General features: G+C 41.7%; 1 protein-coding gene across 1 annotated transcript; it reads left to right on the forward strand.

Annotated features, from left to right (window-relative positions):
• Window positions 1-1,801: 1,801 nt before the first annotated feature.
• On the forward strand, window positions 1,802-12,116 carry LOC113040804 (uncharacterized). Its single transcript, XM_026199053.1, has 14 exons — window positions 1,802-1,861; window positions 2,511-2,529; window positions 5,969-6,194; window positions 6,347-6,422; window positions 6,710-6,978; window positions 7,344-7,426; window positions 7,611-7,670; window positions 9,955-10,160; window positions 10,293-10,386; window positions 10,553-10,700; window positions 10,854-10,953; window positions 11,054-11,196; window positions 11,568-11,688; window positions 12,028-12,116. Exons 1-14 carry the CDS (start codon window positions 1,843-1,845, stop codon window positions 12,114-12,116), a joined length of 1,653 nt encoding a protein of 550 aa, XP_026054838.1. The 5' UTR covers window positions 1,802-1,842.
• Window positions 12,117-12,381: the final 265 nt, after the last annotated feature.

Genomic DNA, 12,381 nt, shown 5'->3' on the forward strand with positions numbered 1-12,381 from the left:
GTTTACTCAGCTCACCTCTAACTTCTCTCCTCCAGAACCGGCCCAAGTCTCTGTCCTGGAACCCCGTGGCCACTGAAGCTTTCCACCAACTTAAACAAGCCTACAAGACCACTCCGATCCTAGTTCACCCTGATCCCAACCGACAGTTCATCATGGAAGTGGACGCCTCATCAACCGGTGTCGGAGCAGTACTTTCCCAGCGGCAGGGGGATCCTCCACGACTCCATCCATGTGCCTTCTTCTTGAAGAAGCTATCCCCGGCAGAGCAGAATTATGACATTGGTAACAGTGAACTAGTGGCCATCAAGCTGGCTCTGGAAGAGTGGCGTCATTGGCTGGAGGGAGCCCAGTTCCCTTTCGAGGTAGTAACAGACCACCGGAACCTGGAATACCTCCGTGAAGCTAAGAGACAGAATCATCGCCAAGCTAGATGGGCCTTTTTCTTCACGAGATTCGACTTTAAAGTCACTTATCGCCCTGGCTCCCAGAACAATAGAGCTGATGCCCTCTCCCGTCTTCATCAGGCAGATCCAGAACCAGAATCTCCTGAACCAATCATCCCTCCAGCCATGATTGTAAGTCCCATTCAATTGAATATTGTTCCTCTGATTAAACAAGAAAACCTTCAACCTCCACCGGGAGGTCCAGAAGGGAAACTCTTCGTCCCTCCTCAACATCGGATTACCCTCCTGGACTTAGCTCATACCTCTCCGGGATCTGGACATCCAGGCAGGAGGCGGACCCTCTTGCTCCTACAACAGCGTTACTGGTGGCCATCGATGGCTCTAGATACTGCCCGTTACCTCAAAGGATGCTCCGTCTGCGCCATAGCAGACACCCCTAGGAGACTCCCGGAAGGTAAACTGGTGCCTCTGCCCATTCCTGAATGTCCATGGACCCATATTGGCATAGATTTCATGACTGACCTCCCTCCTTCTCAAGGAAACACCTGTGTGCTGGTAGTGGTCGACAAGTTTTCGAAGTTATGCAAACTCATCCCTCTCAAAGGACTTCCCACTGCGTTTGAAGCGGCAGAGGCACTATTCCACAATGTATTCCGTCACTTTGGCATTCCAGAGGACATCGTCTCCAACAGGGGTCCCCAATTCATCTCCAGAGTCTGGTCAGCTTTCTTCCGTCTTCTAAGGGTGTCTGTCAGCCTCTTTTCAGGATACCATCCACAGACCAATGGCCAGACGGAGCGTAAGATACAAGAGATTGGGAGGTTCCTGAGGGTATACTGCCACCGTAACCAGGACTGTTGGAGCCAGTACCTACCCTGGGCGGAATATGCTCAGAACTCCCTCCAGCAATCTACCACCGGGCTATGGAGTTAGAAATGTGTCTTTATTGCATGCGAGAAAATAAAAGATCTGAGAGAAAAAAGAATATTTGAGAGAAAAAGTTTTCATGCCAATAGCAAAAAATAATAATATTTGAGACTAAAAAAAGTTTTGAGAGAAAGTATTTTCTCATAGAACATAAAAAAATATACATTTGAAATTTTTACAATTATTTATGAGAAAAAAAATCTCTCTCAAAATACTTTGAAAAAAAACTCTCAAATATATATTTTTTGCTATCAGTGTGAAAATATTTTCTCAAAAAAAAAAGTGTTTCTCTCGAAACGCTTTTCTTTGCTCTTGATGCAATTTATTGCTCTCGTGTCAGGATTTTGCTTTCACTGTGAGAATTGTGTCATGGGCGGGGCCGCGTTCCTATTGGCCAGTCGGGTGAGCATCGTCTTGTCTTGGGAGTCGAACTGAATCATTACACCATTGTTCGGTTCACCTGCATAGAGGCCGCCTCTGCCTTATGGATAGTTAAGTTGAGCACGGACATATGACACTCCAATGTTTGGGTAAGATGATGACACACAGCTGGCTGAGCAAGTTCAGTATCACTGAAGATTAAACATTAAAAAATAGCACTCATATTCATGAATGAATGTGTATTATATTATTTGCTTGCTAATCGCTAGTAAAGCTAACCAGCCATCATGCTAGGTAAACTTGCAAACTCACCTGGTTTATAATATGTTTAAATCAAATGCCAAATTAATCTTTTGATTTAGATAGTTTCACGCCTTATTTAGTGAGTAGTGAGCTAGTTTCTACTTTTGCACTTGCTAGCCTCAAAGCACCTGAAGAGTAACTGCTTGTTCATACAACCTCCCGTACAACTTTCAACTAACGTTAGTATGCATGGAAGGTGGCAACCCTACAACTAGCTAACGTTAGACAGTGATTGATATATCGTTTGAAAGTGTCCCACCTAGTTTTGTTTAAAATAGTCTTTGTATGGTTGTTGCACTACATGTTTAGCTACACTGCATGTATAGCTCGCAAACTCAGCTACACGGGGCTTATTCTAAATATTTTTTACCATCTAGCCGAGGCCTAGAGCTGACAAGGTAAATTGCAGGTCTAGGACTAACTTTTACATTAGCAACCCACAAATATGTTTGTGCCTGTACTGTAATGGTAATTATTTTTTCTTTTAAATTCCAGCATGGAAAACCAACCACAGGTAAGCCATTGAAAATTATTTTTAGGTAAGTACATTGGAGCAAGATAGTTATTTTAAATATGTTTGTACATCTAAACTAAAATCCCTTACCAGTTAAATTCAGCTGAGACACAGGAGAGGGCACGGCAGCTACTCGCCCTGATTTCGTCAGTAATTCCTCCACAAGAACAGCGACAGGGCAGTCAGTGTGAAACGGCCAATTCCTCCAGGCCCACAGGAAGTCAGATTGAGCAAAGCTCCGTCCAGTATGAAATGGGCAGGTAGACGTCTGACAGACACAGACCTGCCATCAGACATTTTGTTGGTTCTAGAACCAATTAGTTAATTTGACACCATAGATTTAGAACACTAATTGTTATTATAAGAACACTAAATCTATGTTTTTTAATTAACTTATTAGTTATAGTACCATTGAGAAACCAGTCCAGATGACATAATCTGGACTGGTTTTAGCGTGGGAAAATATAAAATGTTCTAGGCAATGGTTACACTGACGACGATTATACAAAGCCTACACAAATAATTTAAACATTCAGTCCAGATAGCCTTATGCCAAAATTATACTAACCACCCTCAGGAGTGGCTGCCTAATATGCCTTTCCCCTGTGTGCTACTGCCATATGCAGTATCTGGCCAGACTGGGAATTTAACCCTTATCTCCAGTGGAAAGTTGCATCAGAAGCCTGATGATTATTTTTCTACACCACCTCAGACCCCAAACCCTTGTATTGTTTGATTTGGGAGGCAAAGCTAGAATAGTCTGGCTACACAAGACTTTTAACTCTTTCGCCGCCATTGACGAGTAATCTCGTCAATTATGAGCAAATATTTACCTGATAAAGATGCTTTTCTGACGAGTTTAAATGGTAAGCTGTAATAAATTTTAAGTGGATAAAAGTAACCGCTTTTATCCACTAGATGAAGTGAAGTGAAGTGACATTCAGCCAAGTATGGTGACCCATACTCAGAATTTGTGCTCTGCATTTAACCCATCCGAAATGCACACACACAGAGCAGTGAACACACACACACTGTGAGCACACACCCGGAGCAGTGGGCAGCCATTTATGCTGCGGCGCCCGGGGAGCAGTTGGGGGTTCGATGCCTTGCTCAAGAATCAGAATCAGAATCAGAAAGAGCTTTATTGCCAAGTATGCTTACGCATACAAGGAATTTGTTTTAGTGACATAAGCTTCCAGTACACAGAGACAATAACACACAGACAAAAAAAAAAAAATAAATAAATTACAAATTGGCAAATAAATAAGTGTATAAACAATTGTGCTATAAATGATAATGGAATAGGATTGAGTGAGATGCAGGAATGTTCTAGGATGGAGGGTTAACAAATAAATATAAGGATATGGCACGTTTATAAGCATAAGTAGGGAACATATAACTGTTCATGAGGTAGATTGCCTGGGGGAAGAAACTGTTCTTGTGCCTTGCTGTTCTGGTGTTTGCGGCTCTGAGGCGCCGGCCAGATGGCAAAAGTTCAAAGATGGGGTGACTTGGATGTGAGGGATCCAGAGTGATTTTCTGAGCCCTTTTCCTCACTCTGGATGTATACAGTTCTTGAAGGGTGGGCAGGGGAGCACCAATAATCCTTTCAGCAGTCCGAACAGTTCTCTGTAGTCTTCTGATGTCTGATTTTGTTGCTGAACCAAACCAGACAGTTATTGAAGTAAAGAGGACAGACTCAATGACGGCCGAGTAGAACTGTTTCAGCAGCTCCTGTGGCAGGTTAAACTTCCTCAGCTGGTGAAGGAAATACAACCTTTGCTGGGCCTTTTTAACAATGGAGTCAATGTAATTGTCCCACTTCAGGTCCTGAGAGATGGTGATTCCCAGGAATCTGAATGACTCCACTGCAGTCACAGTGCTGTTCATGATGGTGAGTGGGGAAAGTGCAGGTGGGTTTCTCCTAAAGTCCACGATCATCTCCACTGTTTTGAGCGTGTTCAGCTCCAGGTTGTTAAGACTGCACCAGACAGCCAGCTGCTCAACCTCTTGTCTGTAAGCAGACTCATCACCGTCCTGGATGAGGCCGATGACTGTAGTGTCGTCTGCAAACTTTAGGAGCTTGACAGTGGGGTCTTTAGAGGTGCAGTCGTTGGTGTACAGGGAGAAAAGCAGAGGGGAGAGAACACATCCCTGAGGGGCACCAGTGTTGGTGGAGCAGCTGTTTGATGTGAATTTCCCCAGTCTCACTAACTGTTGCCTATCTGTCAGAAAGCTGGTGATCCACTGACAGATAGAGCTAGGAACAGAGAGCTGGGTCAGTTTGGTCTGGAGGGTTGTTGGGATGATGGTGTTGAAAGCCGAACTAAAGTCCACAAACAGGATCCTCACATAAGTCCCTGTTTTGTCCAGATGTTGCAGGATGAAGTGCAATCCCATGTTGATTGCATCATCCACAGACCTGTTTGCTCTGTAAGCAAACTGGAGGGGGTCCAGTAAGGGTCCAGTGATGTCCTTCAGATAAGCCAGAACCAGTTTTTCAAACGACTTCATGACGACAGACGTTAGAGCCACAGGTCTGTAGTCGTTAAGTTCTGCTATCTTGGGTTTCTTTGGGATGGGGATGATGGTGGAGCGTTTGAAGCAGGAAGGCACTTCACACAACTCCAGGGATCTGTTGAAGATCTGTGAAAAGATGGGGGCCAGCTGGTCAGCACAGATTTTCAGACAGGCTGGTGTAACACCATCTGGGCCTGGTGCTTTTCTTCTTCTTCTCAAGGGCACCTAAGTCATGGTATTGAAGGTGGAGACAGAGCTGTTCATACACTACCCCCACCCACAATTCCGTCCGGCCCGAGACTAGAACTCACAACCTTTCGATTGGGAGTCCAACACTCTAACCATTAGGCCACGACTTCCCCAAGAGCCATGGCTCTCTTACTCAATTTATAAATGACTGAAGCAAAAAATGATTTAATTTAAGGTTGTATCAGCGATTTCAGGCCCAAACATAAATGATCACACACATCTAATCTTTCCTAACAATCCGCTAGCTCCGCAGACAGGGGGAGGGTGTTGTGAGGTTTTGCGCTTGTGTTCTCCGACTTTGCGTGCAGCCGTGCACGAGCCCCTGTCAGTGATTGGTTGGAACACTATTTATTTTGGTTTTGAGTGGTTGGTGAAACCAATTGTTTTGTTTAGATGAATGTGATCACTTCATCAGCTTTTTGCTTAAAATTTAATATTTTTGAATAAAAATAGCCATTTTAAGAGGTTATATATATATATATATATATATATATATATATATATATATGAGGATTAAATGTTTTTTTCCCATTTTGTTTGTTTGTTTGATATCAGAGGGTCTGTTCCTTCATTTGATATATTTGTACGTTGACAATTTTTTTTCAGTCTTTATTGTTTTTTTTTAGTAATGTCTGAAGTACCTTTAATCTTTGTTTTTCCAATTATACAGGTCCTTCCCTGGATTGTTCCGGAATGGTAGAAAACGGCCATCAACCAGTGTATCATCCCGCTTTGCATCATTGAGTAACAAAAAATGGAAACCTTTTGATTTGAGCATTTTTCTACTTTCGTCCAATGATGAACTGACTCCACTTCCATCAGATGAACTGGCCTTCATGCAGGCTGGATTGGGAAAGAGGACGGTTTCTCTTGACCGTGATCTAACGCATGTAGAGGTATGCGGAAGTGATCACATTGTAGTTCTGTAGTAGTAAATATCATTTTTATCCCATTAATGTGGACACTCTGTTCAGGGTGACATTGAAAATGTCCTCACTGTTTAACTAAATTCAATCGCTGTCTAAATAATATTTTATTTATTATGTAGTTGTCAAGGCTATTGCAGGCCACCTACCCAAAAATGGTGGAGCTGCAGGACCGGTGGCTGCTTTACAAAGCAGGAGGTAATGTAAAAATACTTAAATTGACACTTCATTTATGAAAAATAGGTAATGCAACAGAGAATGGTAACATACATCTGGTTCCTCAACTCCCTTATTACCTCTCCTTCACCTCGTCACTAGCTGATGTGTGGTGAGCGTTCATCCAGGTGGGAGCTACACATTGGTTGTGATGTGCCACCCCCCTCGTCTTGAGCACCTCAAACTTCTTATTGATGGAACACTATTTAAATGCTATATTATTTGTTATTCCACATATCCATTTTTTCAATCATGTTTAATTTTACCAGGTGGAAATGGGAGGAGAAAAATGTCCGCAATCCCCTTGGAGGCTGAGGGCTACACTGGTGCTATGCTCCGGAAAGTTTCAGGTGGTGGGAAAAGCACTCTTTACATAGTGCCTCTTCAGGATGAGTTGGACCTCTCACCACTCCCAGCAAGCGCTCCAGAGTTTGCTTTGATGCCCAAGGCCAGCTGCAAGCACTGTTTTGCAGAGATGCCTCTCCAAATGTTGGCTCTACATGACTGTAAATGTGCTAGCCACACCAGCCCAGACTTGGTGGTTAACTTTTTTTCTAGAATTTGGGATATTAAATGTCTAAAATTAACTGTGTATAGATATCTTAAACTTGAAATGTGCTTTAATCTTATAGATTATCTCTGATGATGATGACGATGATGTCCAATTTCCTGAAGTTTTGCTAACTCCAGTGCCAGTGCAGATGACTTAAGAGGACCACTGCCCTCAGCAGGTGGAGTAACTGTTACATATCTAACCATTTTTGAAACGTTGTCTCCTATGTAGGAGATGTTAATGCCTTGTATTTATTCCTTTTGTTTGTACTGAACTGTCCTGTGATTGTAAGTAGCAAGATACTAGAATTTCTTCACAGAGATAAATACGGTGTCTCTCTGTCCATTCAGAAAGGGGATGTCCAGTGTCCTATATATGGCATATCCTTCCCAGTCCTGCTTATCGAGGAACATGCTAGCCATTGTGGCCAAAGGTAATGGTTACCTATTTCTTCAAGCTCTGTCTTCTTCTGCGGGGAGAGGGGTAGGGTGTCTTGCTGTGTGCACTCAGGATGTTGTATGTATTGCTTTAATTATTTAATTATTTTTGTTGAATGATATGGGGATAGCTGATATGGACTTGATTTGTAAATACATTAATGCCTTTTATTCTTATAGAACTGAGGACACAACCTCACCTGAGAGGGAACTCCATCCTGAGACAGATGACATCTCATGGTAAGTCCCTTTTTATTCATGTAGCTTGCAAGGGATTGTTCACTCCAAAATGAAAATGCACCCATTACCTAGACACCCTTTTGCTAATGGAACTGCCTTAACCTGCCTTTACATGGACACAATGTAAGGAAAACAGGTCAATTTAGCTCAAAGGGAATCATTTAAGATTTAACAGGGATTTGAACAGAATCACTGTTTCACGGCTGATCACTGAACAAGCCGTTTAACATCAAATCTGCACTGGATATTAATACCCAAAGTATAGTGAAAACACTATCAATTAGCACAATAACAAGACCGGCAGTTTAAGACATTAACTTGTAAGCACAAAACACAAGATACTTCTCTTTTCAATATGAATAAGGCTTTATTAGATAAATCTAAGACATATAAACTAATCTAACACATAAACGCACGCACTCACACATTCACACAAGTTGCAGGAAGATAGAATGTTAGGAAAGAATGAGTTTAAGAGAATGAAAATGTGAAATCCCAAGTTTACAGCAAAATATGAAATTGCATAGACATGAACAACCATCAGTCACTTAATTAACCCTCGCATTGAGTTCATCAATTAGATTAAAATTATGGTCACACTTTATTTTAGGGTCCAGTTCTCACTATTAACTAACCATTAACTATGACTTTTGCCTCAATTAACCCCTTATTTGCTGCTCATTAATAGTTCATAAGGTAGTTGTTAAGTTTAGGGTATTGGGTAGGATTATGGATGTCATGCATTATATGTACTTTATTAGCACTAATAAACAGTCAATATGTTAATAATAGACATGCTAATAAGAAAGTAGTTATTAGTGTGAATTGGACCCTATACTAAAGTGTTACCAAAATTATATTAGATTCACCAGTTCAGCTCAGAGTCTGGAGGTACGTTACTTATGTTGCCTGTGTAACGGGGATTCCCTTTTGTTGTAGCTGAAAAGGGAGTTTCCCGAGGTTGCTGATTGGCTGGAAGTTCAGTAGTCGTTGAAGTGACGTCTTGGGAAGCCCGTGGTTGGGCGTTGGATGACGATGCAGAGTTGTGGGCTGGTTAAAGTTTCAGACGGGCACGCGAGGTCAGACTCGGAGACACAGCATTACAAAACTTAACTCAGAACACAAAACTCTCAAACGGAAAAGAAAAGGAACTAAAGTAAAAGAATAGAAGTTTGACGAGACTAGGTGGTGTTTCTTCTCATCGTGGCTGAGTAACTGCAGGCGTGCAGGCCGAAGCACGCTGGAACGGCGCTCGAATAACGCTAAAAGTGATGACAAAGCATGACTAAAAGCAGAAGCTGAAATGCCAAAGCTTAAAAGCAAAAAGCAGGCTAAAAGCAAAGTCTGATGGTGTCCTGTGTATTTAAACTGGCCTTTTGGCCACACCTCAAATGTTGTCTTGACCAATTAGATATTGTCTTTGCGACGTTTGTCCTACCCATTCATAAATCATATGTTATCTTATCTATCATGTGGTCCGATTTTTTCCGCTCTTGCAGGGTATAATTTTGGACATGATTCCTATGATAAGAATATGATACATTTGACAAATAACTGCTGGTCAGAAATGTTACAAGCAAGAAGATTCGAACACGCATACTAAACATGAATATGAATACTTAAACTATTCAATAATTATTAAGAAGACGTACACAATAAGTGATTAGAAACATGATTTCATAAATGATATGGAGTTGAGCAATGGACTGATTCATTTATAAGTCTTTTTGAGTTCATCTTGGTGCAACTACATCTATAAACGACAGTTCCTGTGCCATTCTCTGACATAAGGATGTTCTGTGAAGACCAGAGGTTAAAAGGTCCCCTTAGGAATTTCAGTCTGGTTCTGCTAGGTGGGGGAAGTCAATCCAACGATCTTGTTTACTCTCATGGGTTTAGATGTGATGGTCAGGCTGTGCATCTCTTTGACTATCAATCTTGATTACTTGTCCCAAATTTGACAATCTCTTCTCTGAATTGAAATTGTCAATAATTGTTCTAATGGTGTTAATGTTGAAAGCTGTTCTGTGAAAGTGTTGGTTGGTTATCTTGCTTCAGACTGTGGTGCTAGGAGTTGATTTACAACATCCTGTTGCCTTTCTGTGGAATTCGGCTCCTCATGTTTCAACCATGCTCCTGATCAAATCTTTAATTTGTCTGGTTCGGGTCAGATACGCTACACAAGGGTAACTAGATAATGGTTGAATTTTAATTTTGGTGAGACCTCTACCTTACTGTATTTGTATACAATGAGAGGGTTATTCAGATGTGGTATTTTTCACAGTGAGGAAGATGTGATCATGTGGCTCAAATCAAAAGTGGATACCAGCAAGACCTTTGAGCTCTGTGTGTCTCGAGATAATATGTTTGAAAGAGGTCTGAAGTTATGGAAGCGCAACAAAAAGGCTACACCAATTAATCCCTTGAGGATCAAATTCCTTGGAGAGGCGGGGATTGATACAGGGGCCCTTAGAAAAGAGTTTCTGACCAGTGAGTAGTGGCCATTCATTAGTTACTTTAAAAAAGGGAAATGCATTTAAAAACCAATTTGATGATATTATACAGTATAACATTTGTGGTGTCTTGTCTGATGATTTTAATTGTTTTGTTGTTGATTTTAAGCAATGGTATCTGGGATTGAGCAGCGCCTTTTTGAAGGTGTGAAGTCCAAAATGCCCAAATATTCTGTGAATGACTTTGATGAAGAGCTCTTCAGGTAGGTGATTTGCAGTGATGGGATTTGATGGAAAGGGAGGGGGGCAATCAGTTATACATTGCTTTTTTCATGAATTTGTAGCCTTTGTTAAAATCTTTAGCCTAGTGATTAAAAAAGCTGGAAGTTATTTGTCTTTCTGTATTAACTCCCATGTTCTCTTTTATAGGATTGCGGGTGAAATCTTTGCTACAAGCATTGCCCAAGGTGGACCTGCACCACGTTTCCTCCAGCGGTGGTGCTACAACTTTCTAGTATCTGGCAAGCTCTCATTGGATCAAGTCCTGGACCCGAGCTTATCACCGCTAATAACAACAGTGTGTTTAAATTTTAGGACTGACTGGATTATAAAACTGTTTTAGATGTTTTGATTATTGTGTTATACAATTAAAGTTCACCAAACTATCCTCGATAATTATATTACAGTTGAATCAGCTCTTTGTAAACTTTTTTTCTTAATCTGATTTAAGGTTGCAGAGGCGTCCGACATGACTGACTACATTGCAGACATTATGGATTGTGGCTATACTGGCAAGATCGACATGGAACACAAAGAACATTCTAAGGTAGGCGCACTGTAAAGAATAGTTATGTGGATATAACTCTCTGGCAAAGGGAACGTTTGCTTGCCCTTGGAGATTAATAATTTTTGATTTCGTTGTATTCGGAGCAATCGGTCTGCATGTCATGACAAAAAGAATGCCCATGCTTCAGCAACACCGTGAGGGCTTGGACATCTACGGCTTCTCCCAAGTGATGCAGGCAAAGACGGAAGAGTGCCGCAGTCTGTTCGTCGCCGGAGACGACGAGTCGGTATGCTGTCTAATAGTGTTCTATAGCATAGTTGTAGGTCATGGTATTTCCTTCATGAAAAAAGAGGAAAGAGACTGCTGCATTCCTTCCTCAGGTAAAATTAACGAAAAACAATTAAGTCGCTCATTAGAGTCACGGGGAGGTATCCAAGGTGAATAAGAAAAATATGGTCCAAGGCAGCTCTTCAAGAATGTTTAAAATGGCTTTATTTTGATGATGTAAGCCACATGAAATTAAAGCGTTATACACTTTCTTGAAGAGCTTCCTTGGACCATCTCTTTATTATACCATGGTATGTCCTTTCTTCCTTCTGCTGCTTCTTCGGGTACTTTTAGAAGAGTGTAATGAGTTTCATTATGTTTTGATCATAGGTGGACTCTTATTACATCACTTCCCATCTGGCGCCGGTGATGAGCGAAAGGGGCTGCAACAAGCACCACAAGGAGACCCAGATCCTTGAACACTTTCAAGACTTCCTGCACGAGCTGGAAGGTATGTCTACAACTAGTCATTGAAAGTGTTGATTGTGATTTTAAGATTTCCACTCTAGGGGTCTGCAGTGGTGCGGTGATCGAAGTATCAGGTGTCTGATGCAGCTGCCCACCAGAGACCAGGATTCAATTCCCGGTCCCGCCACATTTCAAATATGTCTGGATTCCATAGGGTAGTCATATTTGGGCCGCCACTCCAGACGGTGTTTAGATTAATTTTGGCATGAGTGTTTGTGACTCCACAGCAACCCAGTCTGGTGTTTTAGTTACGTTGTTAAAATGCTTAAATGAGCATTACATCATATGTAAGCCTATATACTCACTTATGTTTTTTTTCTAGTTGCTGAACCAGATGCCACGTCTGAAGACATCACAACTGTACCCTCAGTGATGCAGTGGATTACGGGTCAAGCCCACAGACATCTTTGACCAATTTTAACATTTGTAAGGGTTAAAGGTTGTATCAGTGATTTCAGGCCCAAACATAAATGATCACATTCATCTAATCTTTCCTAATGATCCGCTGGCTGCCCGCCCCATAAGCATGCCGTCAAACAAACGCGTCTCTGTAGGCAGCCTAGGCTCTGAGATCTGCACACAAAAACAATTGGTTTCACCCACCAATCAAAACCAAAACAAATTGTGTTCCAACCAATCACCGACAGGGGTGTGTGATGTGAGGTTTTCGCGTGCA

The sequence above is a fragment of the Carassius auratus genome, chromosome 22, assembly GCF_003368295.1.
Source record: "Carassius auratus strain Wakin chromosome 22, ASM336829v1, whole genome shotgun sequence".
Taxonomy (NCBI): Eukaryota; Metazoa; Chordata; class Actinopteri; order Cypriniformes; family Cyprinidae; genus Carassius; species Carassius auratus.

What these genes read in the sequence shown, in the direction of transcription:
- LOC113040804 (XM_026199053.1), top strand. An exon ending in GAGACAGATGACATCTCATG is followed by an intron (nt 7,671 to 9,954) that starts GTAAGTCCCTTT and finishes TATTTTTCACAG; the next exon opens with TGAGGAAGATGTGATCATGT. An exon ending in CAAAGAACATTCTAAGGTAG is followed by an intron (nt 10,954 to 11,053) that starts GCGCACTGTAAA and finishes TTGTATTCGGAG; the next exon opens with CAATCGGTCTGCATGTCATG.